Below are 22,544 nucleotides of genomic sequence, written 5' to 3'. Positions count from 1 at the left end.
AATAAGAGAAGTTTTGACTTTTGTACAACTGATTGTCACTGAATACACTTCATTGTAGATCTGAGACAAAAGTCTGGGAGTGGAACCAGTGGGAATAATAGGATGTAAATGGCATCCGTTTCACCGGGCGGGAACAATACTATAAGAAGTGGCAGGTGGAGACAGAAGAGAAAATAGAATAATGTCAGAAGTCTGAGTTTGGGAGATCACTTAAAACTTGTGTTGTTTTCATTTATTTTTGAGAGAGAGAGAGAGAGAAAGGGAGAGTGAGTGAGTGTGGGGGCAAGGCAGAGAGAGAGAGGGAGACAGAATCTGAAGCAGGCTCCAGGCTCTGAGCTGTCAGCACAGAGGCCGATGCGGGGCTCGAATTCACGAACCGTGAGATCATGACTTGAGCTGAAGTCGGACGCTCAACCAGTTGAGCCACCCAGGTGACGCTGTGGTTATTTATTTTTAAGAGAGAGAGCATGCAAGCGGGAGAAGGGCAGACAGGGGGGAGGACGGAGAATCTGAAGGTGGTTCTGTGCTGACAGCAGAGAGCTAGATGCGGGGCTCAAACTCATGAACCGCTAGGCCATGACCTGAGCCAAAGTTGGACACTCAACCTGCTGAGCCACCCAGTCACCCCGAGATCGTTTAAATCTTAGAATGGCGATGTGACAAGTCTAACAAGTTAATACAGAACCAAACATGTCCCGCACTTGTGATGCAGTGTTCGGTCCTACATATACAACCTTTCTAAACAACAGGTGCACATTCAGACACACATATGTACTCTTGCCCGTAGGGGAAATATAGCCTAAAAGATACAGACACTCAGCAGTAAATACCAGAAGAGAACCAAGAACATTTACATCACGATGGTGATGGAGTGGAGCCCTGAAGGAAACGTAATTGACCAGTCCCCAGTGATTGTCAAAATAAACACTTTAATGATATAGAACGGGGAGGGAGTGTTCTTTTCCACAGCACAATGCCAGCAAATACACATACACAAGGATGATACAACTAGAGTTTTTCCAACATACAAACAGATACGGTTGTGACACACTGCAGGGATCACTAAAAGATGGTAACATTGTAGAGACAGACTTTAGAGACAGCATCTTCGCACATTCTCAGAGTCACACCCAAACAGAAGACCATGAACGATCTGATAGGCCCCCCATAGAAGGCAACCAGTGCTGCTCTCACAATGATGGTGATGGCACACTGGAGGCTCTGGGTCTCTGGGTGGGCGGGGCTGGGACACACAGCATTCAGGAGGGAACGCCCGGGAAAAAGGTTAGCCTGAATTTAATCAGGAGGAAGTGATCAGACACCTTCAGGATGTAGACCATCAAGCCAGACATCTGGCCTGTCCCCTACAGACAAGGAAGTGTCACCACCACCAGAGACAGCCACAGAAAGGTGAGGAGATGTTTGGGGTTCGAAAGGACTACAAAATTACGATAGCACAATCTTCTGAGTCCTTTGGAACCCAAGATATCTCTTCTCCTTTTTGTCGTCTTATTTGTGCTGTGGACACTGGCTGTTTGAAGAAAGACAGGCCCGATGTCTTGTTCGATGGACGAAATTCTGCAGTTGTCTGATCCCTACCTCGTGCTCAGATTCAGGCTAAGCCTCTTCAGCAAGAACGCTGCGTAGTTAATGCTGTCTGCTCCTGGCACAGCCCAGCGGGTGGCCCAGAATGTCCAGTTTGACATGGGGTCTCTTGCCACGTTGCTCCAGCCTCCGCTTATCCGCAGGATGGAATGGAGAGGAGCCAGACTGAAGGTGTCTCACAAGGGCGTGTGGGCTCGGCATTGGTTGCCTCGGCGACTTATCACGACTGGAGTCAGAAGAGCGAGCATTCCTCTCATCAAACCAGACTTTTGGAGTAAAAATCCCAGAGAGTGGCTTGTGATCGAGATGTCGATTCTCAGCAAAGGATCCCTCGCATGTTCTGTTTGGGCTTTAGCTTGATTTGCTGCTTTAGAGTTCTTTTCAGCAAGTGGAGAATGATGGGGTTTTATGATGGGGTTTCGTTTAAATGAGGAGTATCTTTTCTTAGTTCCTGGAGTCCTTGGTATCTGAGACAGAGAGTGAGAGAGAGAGACAGAGGAATCAAATGTGAGTCTTATTCAGGTCCTGCTGACGGCTGAGCCTGGAGGGATGGCTCCGTGGTGACAGAGGCCAGGGGCGAGCTGAGCCCCCGTGCAGAGAAGGAGCTGAAGGGGGGTCTGCAGGCAGGCTGAGGGGGAGAGTGAGAGCCACAAGTCTGAAGCAATAGCCCCCTCAATTGCATCCAGCCTACACTGTAGGATGCAGGGACCCCTGTGCTCCCCGCAGCAGGCGCCTGGTGGCATCCCAGCTCAAGGCTGCCCTGAGCTGTTGCCAGGTCCCGACCATCCCTCCCTCAGCAGCCACCTCACCCTGGAACCCCCTTCATCAGAAGCAAAGTGATGGCTTTCTCATGTGTCCCACGGAGGGATGTGCTTAGCCCCCGACACACACGTTCAGAGACAGACTGCCGAAGGAAGGAGGGGCCCCTCTGCAGACAAACACACCCCTTCTCACCCTGCCCTGGTCTTCTGAAGGGGGAGGCCAGGCTATGGAACGAGCCCCAGGATGTGAGATGCAACAGGGGCCTCAGACGATGTCCCAGTTCAGTCCTGCCGTGTGCAGATGAGGAACCGTGGGCCAAGGGGCTGATAAGGACCACCTGTAGCCGTGTGACCTGTGCCTGACACCCTGGAACTGAAACCCAGGCTTCGGGCCCTTCCCATCCGTGTGGGGGTCGGGAGACGAAAGCCTCTGATCTGGGGGTGTGGGCAGGCAGTAGACGCTGTTGGCCGCTTGGCTGGACGGAAATGAGGCTTTGCACAGAAATCCTGCCCCAAAGGGGCTGAAAAGAACCCCAAAGGGAGAAACTCCAAGGGGAATGACAAAAAGAGCAGGGAGTGTAGTACCCACGGCCTCACCCCTTTTTGCTCAGGGACCCCAACAGCCCCTGCAGGGCACCTCACGCCAGGATACACCTGAGGGAACATCTAGGAATATTCTCAGTGGAGACACTCGGAACTCTGCAGAGAAAACGGAAGAGCCTTCCTTTTAGTCGTCTAGGTTCTCCTCGCACGTTTCCCAAACTGTCCCTGAGGAGAGAGTCTCTCGGTGTTGACACTAATGTAAACGAGGGCCTGCAAAGGGCAGAGGGAGACCTAAGCTTCTTTACTGAGGTTTTATATAAGGAGAAAGTTTGATTAAAACATTTCCTTTCCATCTGCAGTGCACCTGTCAGGAGGCTGGGAAACGCATTTAGTGAAGAGTCAACCGTGATTTTCATTGCATGAGGAGGAAAAAGAGCCCTGAATTCCATTACTGGTAATCAGGGAACGGATAGTTGTTCTTACACTGGGTTTCTAGGCAACATTTCTTTCTTACTGCATCCTATAGTATAAAAATTGTGAGACACTTGGATCCAGAAGAGGGAGTATTCATCGAATTCATTCATGTGTCTTTGTCCTCTTCTTTCTCTGGGCTCTATTGAGGGAGGAATGTCAACTCCATATCAGGGGCTGATACTCAGCTTGTCCACAAAATGAGTGACACACACACAAGGATCCTTCTATATGGCTTATGAACATCCTATAGATCCACAGTCCTTCTGATTCCTAGGTGCATACCTGCAGAGCTTTAAAACATCTCCCGTTACCCACACCCCAGCCCAGAATGTTGAAATCAAAATCTCAAGGGATTGGGTGACGGCATTCACGTGGGTTCAAAGCTCAGTCAGTGTTTCTTTCACGACAGCGTGATTTAGAACTATTAGCTAAGCTACTCTGTTTCAGACCACGGTGTTCTTGTCCTCATCTCTGCCACCATGACCATACCGGCCCTAAAGATTTTGGTCTTCCTTCGGACACCCTCCCATGAATCTCCGTTCTCAGCTGGACTTGTATGAGGCACAGATTGTCTCGTGTTCCCCTGGATCTCGCGGGGACTTCACAGAGCTGCCCAAAGTTAATTCAGTCAATGCTCGCGTATGTGCTCTGGCCTGAGACTCAACTCAGTTCCTTTCGGTGGATCCTTTTATGAACCAGCTGAGCATGTAGACATGGTAACGGCAGTGAAAAGGGAAGACAGGTGGATGCCTGAACATCTCATGTCTGTGCAGGTTGGAAACCTGGCCTCTGCATCTGTGTTTGGCCAGTGTCCCTGTAGAGTGCCATGACTGTCCTCCACCTGATGCCAGCTCTCTTGAGGTCCCAAGGTGTGGGTGGACACTGAGTCCTGGAAACCCCACACACATTAGCACAGGCCTGCTCACCTGGGGCCGAGGACAAACCTGACCCCAGGCAGGCCGTGTGGCAGTCCCAGAGGTGACCCATGTTGTCGTGCAGTTTTTGTCGGGGTGCTCTTTCTCCTCAGTTTTAACACTTCTTATTCACATGGAGAAGCTGAGGGGTAAGTGTCGTCCTAGGTCGTGTTCCCGGAAACACCCCAGAGGAGAAGCCATGTGCAAGAGACATTAAGACGATGTTCCTGATGCGGCGTCTAGGTGGTTCAGTCGGTTAAGCGTCTGACTCTTGGTTTTGGCGCAGGTCACAAGCCCACAGTTTGAGGGTTCAAGCCCTGCATCTGGCTCTGTGCTGACAGTTCAGAGCCTGGAGCCTGCTTGGGATTCCCTCCCTCTCCCTCTCTCACTGCCCCTCCCCGACTCGTGCTGTCTCTGTCTCTCTGAAAATAAATGACTTTAAAAGAAAAATTAAGGAAAAAAAAAAAGACAATGCTCTGGGAGAAAGAGGTCATGGAGCTGGGGAAGCAAGGAAGGAAGTCAAAGAAGCCACGAAAGTGTGTGCCTTGTGCCAAAGTGCCATGTGTTTGGCGACACGTGTAAATGATGCCGGTCTGCTGAGGGGGGCCGTGGGGCCTAATTCCCCGCGGCCGTGAGGACATGGGAGAGGGAATGCCAGGACAGCCCCCGTGGGGACACAGCACAGCTCACATGCCACAGCTGATGGAGATGGGAGGGCCCCCAGGGTGGCAGTCCCCATGGCAAACAGAGGCAGGACCAGACAGAGGCAGGACCAGTCAGAGGCAGGAACAGACAGAGGCAGCGGCAGCTGGCGGAGGGACCAAACGAGGAAGAGAAAAACAGTTTGGGGTGTGGGCGGAGCTATAATCTAACAGAGCAACAGGAATCCATACTCCAAGAGCCCCGGACGCCATTACCTCTGTGCCCTATGCTTGAAGGCCACGGAATCTGCACGCGAGTCTGCCCTCGCCGAACTGCACTTTTCTCTTGATCATCTTCTGTTTCATCACACCCAGGGCATTAACGTGGCCAGAGACTTGACCTGCACACTGGTTGGCCACCGAGCCCTCAGCAGCGTCACCCTCCAGCTTGGGAGGGTTCTTCACACCCATGGAAGCTTCCAAACCCTGCTCTGAAAATAAAAGCACATCAACAGGATCCACTGTTAGTCACGGTCTTCCTGTGACTAAATCCTCTACCTACGGTGACATCGAATAAGGACGGTGGGCAGGACGAGAAAGGCCATCGGGAAGTTCACGTGTGAGGGGCGCCGAGGGACACGCTTTGATTACCGCCTGTGTTGTTGACCTCTCTCAGCTACCCTGTAAGGATAAGAGTGCGGGGAGGGCAACATGCCCCCAGTGCCAAAAGTGAAATTGAGAAAAGTAGAATTGGTCAAAGCACACAGTTCTGACAAAGAAGAGACAAAGGCCAGGAGATGGTGCTCGAAAGAGGCTGTCCTATTCAAGGGAGGAGTCAAAGTTGAAGGCAAGCCTTTTGAGAGTCACCGGGGAAACCAAAGCTGGGGAATTTACAGAACACGCCCCAATATTTGATATATTTCATATATGTACACTATGCAGAGCATACACACCGAATATACGTAATGTGTGTGACATAAGACGTAAATATGTGTGTCTATAAGCACATTCTTATCTAATTGAGTAAATGGGCAGTTAAGGGTTGGGGGACATCGAGCATAAAGTTCTAAACACTCTTTGGTCAGTTGCAAGTGGAAAATATATACAAATTTGAGAAGGATGAGAAGAGTTGTGGCAAGAAACAGGTGACCTTTTAAGCACCAGGGAAGAATTACAGGCTGAGAATCAAACAGAGTAAAACCACCTGCCCCAGAGTGATAGTTTGTCTTCCCCCAAATTCATCTGTGGAAACCCAATTCCGAACGTGATGGTGGGTGGGGTGGGCCTATGGGAGGCAGATCCCCCCATGAAAGGGATCTGTGCCCTATGAAATTGACCCCACAGAGCTCCCTCACCCCTCCACCCTGTGAGGACAGAGCAAGAAGGCGGCCACACATCACCAGGAAGGAGGTACCACCAGGCGCCCAATGTGCCACTGTTCGATTTTGGTTCTACTCAGCCTCCGGAACGGGAGACACAAATCTCTGCTCTAAGTCACCCGGTCTATGGCATTTTTGTTATCACAGCCTGAATGGACTAAGAAACCCTCCTTGGACAAAAGTCTGGCATGGAGGCCCGTTTCCTGCTGAGGCCTGGGGGGAAGGTGAGCCACAGAGAGGGACTGAGCCAGCAGGAGAGTCTGGGCCGGGACCACGGGAGTCAGGGAGAAGTGGCAGAGAGGCAAGAGGGGAAGACAGTAAGAACCTCCCGTCCTAAGCCACCTGTCAGGGCTGTGCTTCCCTGAACTCCCACTGAGGCGTCCTCTCGAGCATCTCGACGGGGCGACAGGGCTGCGCCCTCATCACCTCACTTGGGAACTGTGTCTCCTCTTTTCACAGATGAAGTCGGTGCCTGTAGGAGGAGACCCAGGCTCCAGGAGGGGACACCAAGGGTGGGGGGGTAAAGACGACACAACCCAGGGGAACGCTGAAACGCTCGGTCTTCATGAAATGTGAGCTGACGCGGATCCTGATGACAACGAAGCTGGGGACGTGCTCGTGGAGATGAGGGGGGACAAGAGGAACTAGATGAAGTATTGGAGAACGGAGTGTGCCCTTTAGGAAACTGGCCCCTTATAGTTGCAGAGAAGGGAAACCAGGCAAATGCATGGGAAACTGTCGTGGAGCCACTATTTCCACTGTTACTGTGAGCGCCTAACAGGGAATATTGGCTGCCTGATGGATGTTGAAGGAGAGCAAACGCTGGCCCACAAGCCTTGCTGAGAGAGTCCGGGAAGATGGGGTCCAGCGAAAGCGGAGCCAGGTAAGAACAGCTCTAGCACACGTGAAACAATGCCACGGAACCATTTTCCAAGTGTTCAGACGCCACAAAGACACAAGAATTACGCATTACAGATTCATCGATGTTCTCAAGCCATTTTGCTCACTCGGGTCCCTGGAAATTATGTAGCTTCATGCTCCCAGCATTGACGAGATGGAGATCCCATTTTCAATGGTTTCAGATGAAGGGACCGAGGGGGACATACATGAGATGATGAACAACTTGGCCAGTAAACAGCCAGGAGGCTGAAACCATGGCACCTGGGCAGACAGAGCTGACCCTCGGCCCCAAGCTCTTTGGAGCTGGAGCGTTGTGAGTTTGGAGCTGGGCAAAGCAAGCCTGCAAGAGGCCCCATTGCTGCCCCCGCCCACAACCCTGTGACTGGAGCTTCCTACTCCCCCCGCACCTCTCACCTTGGAAGAGCGGCCGTTGGCTCCCAGAAACCATCATGGCTGCCAGTCTCCTGATGGCGGGGGAGGGGCGGAGCCTGGCTCTGCCGTCACCACAAGCCAACTGCTGGTCCGGCTGCCCTGGCACAGAATTGGCCACCTGGGTATTTGACTGTGGCGGTGCTTGTGAAGCTTGCACCTCCGGCCTTGGGAAAGTCAAGTTTCCACTCGATGGCCCTTGGGGACCGGGCACCTGCATCGGGGCTGAAGCAAGAAGACACTTCAATGGACAAACCCCAGTTTTCTTAACTCAGCACTGCCAGAACTTCCATTTGTGATGTCCTCCCGCCTCGTCCCCCACCGTCTGTGAGACCAGCCAGTGAGCAGGTACAAAGGCAGACATCATGGATACGAAGGCGATGTCACCGTTGTGTCTATGCCTGGGCATGCTGAGATGGCAAGTGTCCAGGACGCAAAGTCCCTGAAGGGAAGGTCACCCCCTGGAGTCCAGACGGCTTTGCATGGGAGGCGGGCTCATGCCTATTATTCTGTAGTAGTACCCTTCGTCCTACAGCCTAGAGAGAAGGTTCTAGAGAGGCCTCAGGGCAGAACGAGAAAGAATTGCTGCTATGTGCCCCAAAAGAAAAAAGAAGAGGGGGAGAATTTGGCCTCAAGGCTTCAGATGCCTGTTTCTCCCTGGCTGGTCCCAGTGCAGGGAGGCTGGGGCAGGGCAGCCCTCCTGGGGCGCCCCCTGCGGCAATCACAGCCCACACACACTGTTCCCACGTTCCCACCAGAACCTGCACCGGGGACGGGCTGTGCATAATGGAGACGCTGCCTTCATTCATCTCCGCCCATCCTCATAGCCTCTCATGGCCCAGGCTTAATGCAAGGCCATGTCACACACATCACCCTCCTGAGACGCGTCTTAACCTGTCCCATCCCTGCCCCCACGGAAACCCAGACCTGGCTGTCAGTGTCTCTGACGCAGAGCTCTGCAGGGTTACCAGGGTGCCAGGCAGCCAAGTGAAGAGCCACCATGGGAACCCTAGTGAGAACAGAAATCGTCTGGGACCTCTCAGCCCTGATTGCTTTTCATGGAGCGTCTCCTGGAGACCTTGAGCTCCTGGAGGGGCTGGATGAGCCCTGGCTCTGCTCACACCACAAAGTGCACTGACAGGGTAGGAGCTGGCACTCCTGCAGGGTCACAGGGGTCGTTGGGGCGTCTAGCAACTGTTCTCTTTGCATTTACGACTGTTTCAGATCATTTGGGTAGAACTGGGTGCTCTGGTGCACAGGGAGGCGGGCGCCCCAGGAGAAACAACTAGCAGCTCAGCAACGATTTAACAGATGCAGCCAATGTGGAGCTGACCACAAACCTGTGTGGAAAGCCAGGGAGTTTGTAGGAAGCCACACAAGAAATACAGTTGGCAGCAGAATTGCACAAGTAGCAGAGGTCTCCTTTTGGAACAAAACAAAATCAGGAAAAAACAAAGGAGGACTGTCACCCAGCTGTCTCCGGGTAAGATAGCGGTGGCTGAGATTCTGAACCCTTTTTTCCATTTTCTCCATTTCTCCTCTCGAGCCTCACTTGGTACCAACAGCCTGCATGTTGGACGGGGCCGGGGGACAGAGGGCAGCCTGGGACAGAAGGAAGGAAAGGGCTCTGAGCCACAGGATGCCTTTTAAAGAGTGAATCCGAGAGCAGAGTTCAAACCGGTACGAGCCTACAGGGCCTGTTGGCAGGGATGCAACTCTCAGCCGATTCAGGTTGTTGAAGACCCAGAGGACAGGCTTCCTGGGGCCCCAGCAGGAACTTCGTGCCCCTCACAAGAACAGGACTCACCATCTACATCCACGCCCAAGAAGACTTCCTGTTTATCAAAGGTGAATGAGGCACTCCTATAAGGCCTATAGGTGTCTGACAGGTCATGGCCAACGGAAGGAGTCAAATTACATTCCCCCACTGAGTCCTGTGGGACTTCATCCTCTGGGGCCACTGGCAGCTCCCTGCAGAGCCTGGTGTTGCTGGGAGGACGAGACATGCAGAAAGAAGGTTTAGTCAACATGCAGTGCCAGCTAGTTTTGAGGGCAGGGCGGAGGGACTGGTCACAGAACACAAGCGGGATCCCCACAAAGGGAAATGAAGCAGTCTGCCTGAAGCTGGGGCCACAGTGTGGGTGCACCCGGGATAGGTGCGGGGGGGGGGGGCGGGGACAGGCAGGTGCTCAGGGCATGGCCAGAGCGCCAGCTTATGGGGCAGGAGTCGGAACCACCCCAGGGCACAACAGTCATGACCCACAGCACACCAGAGGACGATAAAGCAGCATCAACACTTTGGCATACACTGTGTGGAGATTTACACAAAGCACCAAGAGAACCCCAGGCTAAGGCAGCATTGTAGACTCCTGGGTATCTGGTGGGCCCAAGGCCGACGTGTCTAAATACTGAGACGTGAAAACTGTTTTCCTCAAACCATCCTTGCTGTGAATGCCCGCCAATGTGGTAATGGCAACCGGCAGAGAGAGCTGTGCATCTTACGCGGGACCTAATACGAGGAGAGACCGGGAGAGTGCAAGGCATCCTGGGACTGCTTAGTCCACCTGCGTCAGTGGACGGCGGATACTCCATTTGAGAGGGATTAATAACGGGGCCTATGCGAGTACCACATGACACAGAGGACCTTGCTGAAGGACCACCCTGTGGGTGTCGGAAGGGATGAAATAGGTGCATTTAGCACTTTCTAGATTGGCCTAGATCTGAGATCCCCAGATGTCACCACTGAATTAAATTCTTCAGAGTTACCTGGGGCATATCGGGTCCTGGTCTTCTTCATCGCAAAGATCATTATGATTGCCTACAAGTAAATACAGACCGGCCAGTCACATAAACAGAGCAGCACTTGGACATGAAAATTAAGTGTCCCACGCAACTAGCACACGGGCACTAATGTCCTTAGTTGGGCAGCAGGGCATTGAGAGAAATAATCCAAGAGGCCTCAAGCAATGTCTTGGGAATGTGCCTTGGCTAGCTTTCCTAAAGCATCGGGCAGGATTTCCCTGATCTGGTAGAGCCCCATCTCAACAGTCCGTCTGCAGAGGTCAACCTCTGTTTTACCGCAGATTCTGGTGAACGGCTTACCTGCATTCTCAAAACTTACTGCAACCTTCTCTCACTAGCTTCCCTCATGAGATACTCTAGGTGGCAGGGTTTTAGGGAATTTCTACAGAGGCCAGACGGATGCACGGAATCTGTAGACCCTCAAGTCAAAGGAAATCTTTTGTCCGTGATCCCTTTTGCTACACAGGCACATGGGCCACGCACGGGGTGGGGCCATGCCGGGGCTCAGCTAGGCTTCAGGGAAACGTACAAGCAAGCTGATGGTAGAGGTGGTTATGTCCTGACACTCAGACGACGACTTAGGGAAGACAACCAACACAGAGGACACGGACACTGGGGACCAGAGCAGTGAAACCAGGGAAACAACAAACCCAAAGACATGGGTAAGGCTGACATCGCCTTGACAGGCACAAAACTTCAAGGAACACTGTTTGGGATGAAAGTGAGAGGATGGCAGTTGAGGAGACACATTGTGTGGAAATCAGGAACAAGACAGACTCCTCTACGTGTGCCTCACAGATGAGTGTGAGTTTGTCACACCCGCCCTGACCCCAATGTCCTGACTTGTGTCAGGAGCCACAGGCATGGCCTGAGATGAGGAACAGAGGGCAGGGCCCTGATGCATCTGATGTCTGTGCTTAGAAGTCTATCCTAGAGCCTGACTCAGATCCATATGTCTACGGGGCTGAAACACCTGGATAACAAATTCCAACATAAGCAGAGTAGGGATACCCAACTCTGGGGTCGACTTGGGAGTCCAGTTGGAGCTTTATCACCTTCGCAGTGGAGGACTCACTAGCTACTTCCAGAGCAGGACAGACATCCAGATCCTCATATGAGTTGATGTTGGCCCTCCTGTGTGTCCAGGGGGAATCAGACGGGTCAGGAAGAGCTGAGTAAGTCAAATAGCGTTCATCCAGTGAGTCCTGTTGGACATCCTGCTCTGCACTCTCCGGCAGCTCCCTGCCGAGCCTGGTGGGGAGGGGAGGTCTGAAGATTACAACAGGAAAAGCAGACACCACAGCATCTTACTGGTTTTCACGGGAAGCCGAGAAGTGTAGTCATAACGTAGGGGCAACCCCATTATTGACAGGGAAAACTATCTTCCTGTTTCAGGGGCACAGTGGGGATGCTATGGGGGCAGGAGAGGCAGGGAGAGACAGGGAGACACACACACACACACACACACACACACACACACACACACAGAACAGAGGTGTTCAGGGCAGTGGCCACAGAACCAACTTCTGTGCACCAAACTGAACTACTGTGGAATGGATGTCATGACTCACAGCACACATGGAGAATCCTAAACATGAGTTCAACCCTTTTGCATACATTTTGTTGATATACATTCAGTGGCTAAGTGAACACATGTTAAAAGGCATCATCCACATGGAGAGATTTGCGTCCTCAAGGACTCTTTCTCTTACTATCGTGACATCATGTGAGGTTTTTTGATTTTTTTGCAGTTTTCCATTTGCTACAGCAGATCCTCAAAGAGGTAACACCAGAGAGACAGAAGTAGACACGTCTGTCACTCTGGTGTTTCCCAAAGGAGAGATCAGGGCAATACAGAGCACCTCAGGGAGTGACAATTCACCTACTTCAACTGACTGCCGGTTATCCAAATTGAGGGATCATTAAAGGAACTTATCCACATAATACATGAAGACACACGTCATGGCCAGAAAAGATATTCTGAGACTGGAGAATGGATGAGATAGGTAAATTTGGCGGTTTCTGTTTTTCCTGTGAAATGTAGAGTTGAACCACTGAAATAAAATCCCATGATTCTTCAGACTTACCTGGCGCATGTCAGGTCTTGCTCTTGTTCCTCCTCTTGATGGGTCTGATTTTCTGCAAATAAATACAGACGGGGCCAGTCACATTAAACAGATCCCTGCTTGCACATTAGTAACCCAGTGTTCGGTGCCACCCGGGGACTCAGCTATGCTCAATGAGAGCACAGGTTGAGTGAGAAGGATATTTCAGGGTGCCTCGGATAGTGTGACAACTGGCTTGATTTCCTGGCCTGAGCCATTGGGAGAAATTTGCTCTCTCCAAGAGATCATCATCACAATTTCCTCTGTTTTGAGTCTGTGCGAACACTTTCAGTTCTCTTTTTCACACAGATTCTGGGGACCTGGCCTCTCTACCTTCTAAAAGGATTACTACAGTTTTCATCCTTCTCTCGTGAGATACCTGGTTGGTGACGGCTTAGTGGAATTTATACACTGAGATGGAACAGAGAGCATGCAAGGACAAACCCTCAAATTAAAATGAGTCTTTGGAGCTACACAGAAACCTTGGCGCAATTCCTGTGATGAGGGAATGCCAACGCACAGCTCTACTCCTGGAAACACACAAACGAGCTAACAGTAGAGGCACCTAGTAGGGTGGGTTTTCACATGAGGCTTAGGAAGACAAGCCAAAGCAAAGAGATAGAGAATGAGGCTAAGAACAGGAAAGCCAAGGTTACATCGTTCACCCTGGACAAGGATTCCGACTGACTGTGGCAGGCATGGATTCTTAAAGGACCTGGCTCAGAGATGAAATGTGGAGCATGAAAGGTGAGAAGAGGCATTGCATCCAAGGTCTGACAGACACCTTCTATGGTCGTGTTGCTGAGGCGAGTTGTATGTGTCATGCCGCCCTTGGGTCCAATGACCTGACAGTGAAGCCCAGGGGACATGGGCATGTCCTGGGAGTAGGAAGGGAGAAGAGTTCCCTGACCCACATGATGTCTGTGCTTGAAACTCCATCCATCCTGGAGCCTGGCTCAGATCAAGATGTGTGTACAGGGCCTGCACACAGGGATGAGCTCTCTCAGCACAGCACAGGTGTGGGGCACAAAGACCAGGAGATGTACGGGGCAGTCCAGCTGGAGCTTGATCACCCTGACAGCGGAGTACTCACTGGCCATTTCCAGAGCGTAAGAGACTTCCAGTTCCTCAGGGAAGAAGATGGCGGTGCTCCTGTAAGGCCAGTAGGAGTCAGACAGGTCAGGAAGAACCGAATATGTCCAGTAGCGTTCATCCAGAGAGTCCCATGTGATTTCCTCCTCCACCACCTCTAGCAGCTGTCTACTGAGCCTGAGGCAGGGGCAAAACTGAAGATTAACCAAAGAGGGGTCTGAAATCCTACGTCCTGTCTGGCTTTGATGGAAGGCAAAAGGCATTTTCACAAAAGCAAAGAGAGTGCCTCACTAATGAGAGAAACAACTCTTCGTTTTGTGTGGGACGAGGTGTGTCTGTCACAGGGGCGGCAGACAGAAAGGACAGTAAGTGCTCTGTACACCGGCCACCTAGCAAGCTGATGAGGAAAGAGCCTGAATGAGCACCGTGCCATCCAGTCCTGACTCAAACACACAGAGTCACAGGACAGCAGTGGCTCCCTCCCTTCCGTTCAAATGCCCTTGAGTCCTGCATGGAGTGGCCCAGTGCGTGCAGCTTCGGGGGCGGGCTACTGTCTCAGAATTCTCATGCCATGAAGGCCTGTCTCTCTCAGTATCACGGCATGATGGCACATTTTAGTCTACGTACATTCTTGCTCTGAAATACATGCCCACATGCTAAGTCGAACGGGGCAGGAAGTAGATTGCCTTTCTCTCGAATGCTGGGGAGAATGGTGAGTGCAGGAATCCCTGTGCCTTTAGCTCACCTGGGCCAGCTGACTGTGTGTTACTCAACTTGAGTCGTAATTAAGAAATGGGAGCGATACAAGTACCACAATGAAAACAGAAACCATTGTGAAAGCGGATAATTGGCCATTGACCGAATGGATAACATGGTTCTATCCAGCACTTTCTGCCTTTCCTTGGATCTGAGGTCTGCAGACGCCACCACTGATTTCCCAGCCCCCAAGTATTCAGAATTACCTGGGGGCATCTGACTCTCGCCCTTTCAGCCGCTCGTGACCCATTTGGTTGTCTGCAAATAAATGAAGAGAAAGTTCCATTAGGCAGATTCCCCTCCACAAATGCTCACTCCCATGTGCCGTGTAGCAGAGGACAGAAATAGAAGCACAGTCATAACAGGCCATTGTGAGAGAAATCATTCAGGAGGGATTCAGTAGGGCCCTGGAAAAAATCACTGGGATTGCCTTCTTGAGCAAATAAATGTCCCTGATACGACAGGCCATGATCACAGTGTCCTAAGACGGGTCGACACACACAGAAAATTTATCCTTTTTCCCAGAGATCTTGGGGAAGGACCTGGCTGCTTCCTAGAGCATTGCTGCAATATTCAGGCTTTTTCCATTTGAAACGCCGCAGGCCAATGGTTTTGAGGAATCAGCTGTTGAGATTAAACTGACGATTGGAATCTACACACCATCAAAGCAGAATAATCTTCAAAGCTACAAAGCACCAGGGGCCGTTCATGGGGTCGGGAAGTTCCAGGGCCCTGCCTTGCTGCAGAGAAACATACAATGTATGATAGACGTAGTCCTGTCCTGGTTCTCAGCTGACTTGAGACAAGAAGAAAAGGGAGAGACAGAACAGGTAGAGACAGTGAACCTGGATCGTGACATTTCCCATGATACAGAAAAGGCTTCCAACAGCCTTGGGTGGCCATAGATATTCAGAAACATGGTTCAAGGATGGAAATCAGAGCCTGGCAAGAGAGATAAGAGATTAATCCAAAATTTGGAGGTCGGATAGCGACCTCCTGTGCCTGGGGTAGAGAGGTATAGGAGTCTGGCAGGACCACCTTCAGAGCAGCGATGGGCGGCGGCTCAGACATAAAAGTGCCATGGCTTAGACATGAATCGAACAAAGCTCACTGACTCATGGAATGTCTTACTTCAAACTCAATCCTAGAGCCTGGATAGACACTGTCTGTGAGTACGTGGTCCACTTCTGCGGGTTAAATCTCTTAGTCTACACAGGGTGTGTGCAACAAAGATTATGGACCCTACCTGGGGAACCGGGTGGAGTTTCATCCCCTTTGGAATGGGAGCATTCACAGGCTACATCCAGAGCAGAGCCGAATTCCTGTTTATCCGATGGGAACGTGCCATCCCTGTAAGGCTGGTAGCAGTCACGCCCTTCTTGGCCAATGGAAGGAGTCAAAACACATTCATTCAGCGTGTCCTGGAGGACTTCCTTCTTTTCCTTCTTTTCAGCTTCCGGAAGCTCCATGCTGTGCCAGGTGGGGCAAGAACGACAGAAGAGGAAACCAGGAGGATCAGACACCATGGCTTGCTACCTAGCTGGTGTTGATGGGAGGCAAGGGAGTGGTCGCAGAAAGGAAAGGGACCATAGCCTTGAGAGAGAAAAGGTTATCCTACAAGAGGCAGAGTGTGGCCAGGAAGGGGTGGGAGAGAAGCAACAACAGATAGATACTCAGTCCCCTGGCCACGTAACGAGCAATGAGGAATGAGACTCGACCATCCCAGTATGGTACGGTCACGAGACGAAGGACAAATGGGAGTCCATGCCAGGGGCAACCGCCACGTGCCTGAGTCATGTTGAATTTAACATAGACTGAACAAGCGGTTACAGCTCTTGAGTCACTGTGCACTGCAGAAACTTGTGCCCTCCAGGCACTTTTCTATTCATCGTGTCACATGACACCCCAACTTTTTGGTTTTGGTTAGGTAATTCCGTGTTAATTTTGCCAGCTCTCTGTCTATCAGTTCCTTTGCTGGTTACCTTCCTACCAGGGACCTTTGAGAACTGTGTAGAGATGCGTCTCCTCCTGGTGTTCATTTACAGGAGAGAACGGGTACTTTGTGCGTACGGGGAATCCTAAGGCGGCTGAGTTCATCTGGGGCTCCCCCAGACAAGCAGCCCCGCGACAGCAGACAACCGAGGGAACAGGGCCACTTGCCGCTGAGGGAATTCAATCACTACCATCCGCAGCTCTGCTGATCCCTGCATCTGCCACCTGGACTCTTGTGACCTCACCTACTGTTCTTTCTGAGTCCCTATCCCTTTTCACCCACACATTACCGGGTCCCCAGTATTCATTGTTACCTGGTGGTGAGGGATTCTTCTGCTTGTTCATGCTCCTCCTCCTCCTCCTCCTCCTCCTCATCTTCTGCAAAGAAATTCAGAAATCTCCCGTGAGCGAGCTCCCACATCACCACTAGCGACATAATTATCTATGCATGACTAACTCTTGTTCTGAAGCTCCAGGGCACTGCCCTTGAGAACTGTTGCCGTATGGATTTCAGATCCAGCAGGGAGTGTCTCTGATTCGGAGGCTCACCATGACTGAGACTGGGCAAAAGTTTAAACTGTCTCTTGGCCAGATCCGTGGATGCCTGTCCAGTTTCGATCCGACTTCTGCGAACAGTGTCTTGCAGGTGCCACAGTCATGCCACAGGCGCAGGCCCTGTGTGCTCCCAGTGCTCACGTAGAGTCTCCTCCTTGCCCCGAGGACAGCACAATCACCCGGTCCCAAGTCCCTCCACGTGTGGACTCATGGGTTCCCAAGTGGACGTCAGTCTGTATGAAAAGTGTTTCAGTCTAAACGACGTTCCACCTCCAAGGCCTACTACATCCAATACCTCATTCAACTCCACACAGTCAGGGGCTTTATTTTTCCTGAAGTGCATTCGTGAATTTTCTGCATGTGATCACCACAGCTGTGATAGGTTACTTGATAGACAGATGAGGAGACAGTTATGGAGAAAGCGAAGATCACTCTCTCACCCACAGTTCATAAAGACAGCTCCTGGGCGGGAGCCTGGAACTTCCCGCTTAGCTCAGGGCTCCCTACACTCGAACAAGCTGCCTCCTTCCTCGTCCTCCCTTCTGGGCTCTGACACTGGTGGAGGCTGCCTCCTGCCCTAAAGGCAGTTCCCTCGGGGAGGACACAGATGGGTGGAGCACCGTGACCTCCACCCTGTGCACTTCTCCTCTCCTTTCCCACCTGCTAGTCCGGGTCCTCTGGTGGCCCCATGTGTCACATGGAAACCAAGACAGCGGCTGCCAACAATGTGAGGGGAGGCGGGAGATGTCTGGGGAGCCCAGGACCTCGGAGCAGCTCAGTGCACTCAGGGCCTGTGGCCGCCTTACCGGGGCTGAGCTGGCGGGCAAGGCACTCTGCCAGCCTGTGTCTCTCGGCCACTTGCTCCTGGAAGCCCTGGCCTTGGGAACGCTCGGGGTCATGGTGGGTGAGGAGGTCCTTGAGGTGCTGATCGACTGGCTCAGAAACTTCTCTCCCTTCCCGTAACTTCTGCCACAACTGGGTCAGCTCTGCAGCCTGAGCTTTAATCAGGATATGATATTGCCTAAGGTGGGACATAGAGAAAATTTTAAAACACAGAGTTGAATAGATTCTCTAAGAGCTTTCACGGACGTTTCTGTGAGAATTTCCGCAAGGAGCCCTCAAGGCCACGTTCTGGCACGTGTGTGGGGCCCTGCCTGTGACACAGAAAGAAGAAGGTAAAACAAGGCTCCTCTGTGTCGGGGAGGCTCCTTGACCTCCTTTGCAGCTCCTTCTTCTGTAAACAAAGCCAGGTGTCTTCCTCAACACCCGTCAGAGAGATGTCCCTTCAGCCCCTCGCTGCGGCACGGCCATTTCCTGGGAACCTACACGGTGTGCATCATGCTGTGCACGGACCCAGCGCCAGCCACAGAAATGTGGACAGGACAGCTGGTGTGGACTACACAGGTCAGGAGAACGGCAGGGTCAAGAGGACAGCATTGTCTGAAGGAAAACACGACCGACAAGCTGTCATCCCTCAGGAGGTGACTGTGTTACAGGCAAATGAGGTGGTGATCTCACAACATTGTGAATGTGGCCAATGCCACAAATTGTTCACTTGAATTTGGTGACTTTCAGCTCAATAAATGATATTTATTTGCCACAGAGCGAATGATACATGGAAGCCAATGAAAATGAAACACGACAGTCCAAAACCTCTGGGATGCAGCAAAGGCGATCATAAGAGGGAAGCATATAGCAATCCAGGCCTTCGTAAAAGAGGAAGAAAAGTCTCAAATACACAACCTAACTTTACACCTAGAGGAGCTGGAAAAAGAACAGCAAATGAAGCCCAAAACCAGCAGAAGAAGGGAAATAATAAAGATGAGATCAGAAGTCAACGATATGGAAATAAAATAAAACGGAACACATCGATGAAACCGAGAGCTGCTTCTTTGAATGAATTAACGTTATCGGTAAGTCCCTAGCTAGCTTTATCAAAAGAAAAAGCAAAGAGCCGAAACAAATAAACTCAGGAGTGAAAGTGAAGCGACCACAACCAACACTGCAGAAATACACACAAAAAGGAAGACATTATGATGAGCAATTATATGCCAACAAATGGGGCAATCTGGAAGAATAGGACAAATCCCTAGAAACATATAAACTCCCCAAACTGCAATAGGAAGAAATAGGAAATTTGAACAGATACATAACAAGTTGAGAAATTGAATCAGCAATAAAAAACTCCCAAAAAGCAAGAGTCCAGGGCCAGATGGCTCCCCAGGGGAATTGCACCTGACATTAAAGAAGGGTCCGTACCTATTCTTCTGAAGCTGTTTGAAATAGAAATGGGGGGAAAATTTCCAAACTCATTCTACAAGGCCAGCATTAACTTGACCCCAAAACCATCCAAATCCCCACTAAAAAGGAGACTTGCAGACCAATCTCCCTGATGAACACGGATGCAAAAATTCTCCACAAGATACTAGCCACCCACACCCAACAATACATTAAAAGAATTATTCACGGGGTGCCTGGGTGGCTCAGTCGGTTGAGCGTCCGACTTCGGCTCAGGTCACGATCTCAAGGTTCGTGAGTTTGGGCCCCCATCGGGCTCTGTGCAGACAGTCCAGAGCCTGAAGCCTGCTTTGGATTCTGGGTCTCCCTCTCTCTCTGCCCCACCCCCACCTGCGCTCTGTCTCTCTCTGCCTCTCAAAAATAAAGAGAAAATTAAAAAAACAAACAAACAAACAAAGAATTATTCACCACAATCAGGGGGGGATTTATTCCTGGACTGCAAGGTTGTGTTAATATCTGCGCATCAACCAACCTGATACATCACATGAATAAAAGAATGGATAAGATCCACATGATCCTCTCAATCGATGCAGAAAAAGGTTTTGACAAAATCCAGCATCCTTTCTTGAGAAAACCCTCAAGAAAGTAGGGATAGAAGGAACATACCTCAAGATCATATATACTGATTACAAAAGACCCACAGCTAATATCACCTCAGTGGGGAAAACCTGAGGTCCCTAAGGTCAGGAACACGACAGAAGGTCCACTCTCACCACTGTTGTTGAACATAGTGTTGGAAGTCCTAGCCTCAGCAACCAGACAGCAAAAGAAAGAAAAGGCATCCAAATCAGCAAGGAAAAAGTCAAACTTTCACTCTTTGTAGACAACATGATACTCCACATGGAAAACCGGAAAGACTCCCCAAAACACTGCTAGAACTGATGCATGGATTCGGCAAATTCGCTGGAATATGATCAACGTACAGAAATTGCTTGCATTTCTGTATACCGATAATGAAGCAGCAGAAAGAGAAATCAAGGAACTGATCCCATTTCCTAGGGTACTGAAAACCACAAAATACATGGGAATGAACCTACCAAAGAGGTAAAAGATTTGCTGTAACTATAAAAAGCTGTAAACTGTAGAAAACTTATGAAAGAAATTGAAGACACACACACAAAATGGAAAAACAATCCATGCTCCTGGATCTGAGGAACAAATATTGTTAAAATGTCATCACTGGGGCGCCTGGGAGGCTCAGTCGGTTAAGCATCTGACCTCAGCCCAGGTCATGGTCCCGCGCTTCGTGCGTTCGAGCCCCACGTCGGGCTCTGTGCTGACCGCTCGGAGCCTGGAGCCTCCTTCAAATTCTGGATCTCTCTCTCTCTCTCTCTCTCTCTCTGTCCCTCCCCTGTTTACACTCTGTCTCTCTGTCTCCCAAGATAAAAGAAATACTAAAAAAAAAAAAAATGTTTTTAATTTCAATACTACCCAAAGCAATCTACAGAGTCAATGCAATCCCTATTAAAAGAACACAAGCATTCTTCACAGACCTAGAACAAGTAATCCTAACCTTTCTGGACTTCAAGCCACATTATAAAGCTGTAATCATCAAGACAGTATGGTATCAGCACAAATACAGACACATAGAACAAGGGGACAGAAGAGAGAACTCAGAAATGGATCCACAAATGTATGGCCAAATAAGCTTCGACAACACATGAAAGATTATCCAATGGAAAAAAGACGGTCTCTTCGGCAAATGGGGTTGGCAAAACTGGACAGAGACGTGTGGAAGAATGAACCTGGAGAACGTTCTTACACCGTACACAAAAATAAACTCAAAATGGATGAAAGACTTAACTGTAGGACAGGAAACCATCAAAATCCTGGAAGAGAAGACAGGTGGCAACCTCTCTGACCTTGGCCGCAGCAACTTCTTCCTACACGTCTCCTGAGGCAATGGAAAGAAAAGCAAACATGGCCCACTGGGATCTCATCAAGATAAAAAGCTTCAACAAACAACAAGCTCAAAGGCAATCGAAGCAATGGGAGAATATATTTACAAACAACATATCGGATAAAGAGTTAGTATTCAAAATCTATGAAACAACCTTGATCAAACTCAAAACTCAACACCCAAAAAGCAAATGATCCCGTAAAGAGATGGGCAAAAGACAGAAACAGACACTTCTCCAAAGAAGACATCCAAGATGGTAACAGACACATGAAAACTTGCTCAACATCATTCATCATCAGGGAAAAGGAAAGTAAAACCACAATGAGATACCACTCCTATCTGTCAGAATGGCTAAAATGAATAACAGATGGTGAGGATGTGGAGAAAGGGGACCACTTTGGCACTTTTGCTGGTAGAAATGCAAACTGGTGCAGCCACTCTGGAAGACAGTGCGGAGGTTCCTCAAAAAATTAAGAGAAGAGCTACCCTACAACCCGGCAATGGCACTACTAGGTAGTTATCCAAAGGATTCAAAAATGCTGATTCGAAGGGGCACCTGCACCCCAATGTTATAGTACTGTTATCAACAACAGCCAAAGGATGGAAAGAGCCCAGATGTCCATCGACGGATGAATGGATTGAGAAGACATGGTACCTAAACTGATACAAGGGAACATTACTTGGTGATGAAAAAGAATGGATCTACCCTTTGCAACACTGTGGATAGAACTAGAGTGTATTATGCTAAGCCGAATAAGTCAATCAGAGAAAGATAAAGATCACATGATTTCACTCATATGTGGAATTTAAGACACAAACCAGATGCACGAGGGGAAAGGAAGGAAAATGAAGATAAAAACAGAGACAGAAGCGACACATTTAAATGCAAAGAATAACCTGAGACTTGCTGGAGGGGTTTTGGGTGGGAGATGGGCTAAATGGGAGATGGGCATTAGGGGGGCAGTTTTCGGGATGAGCACCGGGTGTCACTTGTAAGAGATGATACCCTAAAATCTCCTCCGGAAACCATTTATACACTGTATGTGAACTCATTTGGATTTAAATAAATTAAAAAAAAAAAAAAATACAAACATTGAGCGAGGCCCCGAATAATTGGAGTCCGCAATACACCAGATACTGCTATCTTCACTGTTTGACAGATGTGTGTGTGCACCTGTGTGCCAGGCAAGTTTCTGCCCTTCTCCTGGCCCAGACCTGTCGCTGACAGGAGTCAGAGATGCCTACGGCCTCCCACCAGCCACGGAGCCCTCCTTACCTGAGCTTCTCGGTCAAGGTCTCTGCCAACTTCCCCTGCTTACACTGCAGCGTCTCCCCCAGCACGGATTCGATGATGTCTTTCAACTCTTCACACTCTGAGAACACAGACACCGGCCTCAG

General features: G+C 50.2%; 1 protein-coding gene across 1 annotated transcript in view; it reads right to left on the bottom strand.

Annotated features, from left to right (window-relative positions):
• Positions 1-584: 584 nt before the first annotated feature.
• Positions 585-22,544, bottom strand: part of LOC115520001 (neuroblastoma breakpoint family member 6-like) — a 31,904-nt gene continuing 9,944 nt past the window's right edge. Inside the window, 13 exon segments of the mRNA XM_032594372.1 lie at positions 585-2,072; positions 5,215-5,429; positions 7,632-7,871; positions 9,454-9,635; positions 10,413-10,464; positions 11,524-11,699; positions 12,536-12,587; positions 13,647-13,822; positions 14,608-14,659; positions 15,648-15,871; positions 16,708-16,771; positions 17,755-17,969; positions 22,423-22,519. Of these exon segments, the coding sequence (XP_032450263.1) occupies positions 5,224-5,429; positions 7,632-7,871; positions 9,454-9,635; positions 10,413-10,464; positions 11,524-11,699; positions 12,536-12,587; positions 13,647-13,822; positions 14,608-14,659; positions 15,648-15,871; positions 16,708-16,771; positions 17,755-17,969; positions 22,423-22,519 (1,736 nt within the window). The 3' untranslated portion in view covers positions 585-2,072; positions 5,215-5,223.

Source organism: Lynx canadensis, chromosome C1 (assembly GCF_007474595.2).
Source record: "Lynx canadensis isolate LIC74 chromosome C1, mLynCan4.pri.v2, whole genome shotgun sequence".
NCBI classification, from domain to species: domain Eukaryota; kingdom Metazoa; phylum Chordata; class Mammalia; order Carnivora; family Felidae; genus Lynx; species Lynx canadensis.
This window is presented reverse-complemented; position numbering and strand designations above follow the sequence as displayed.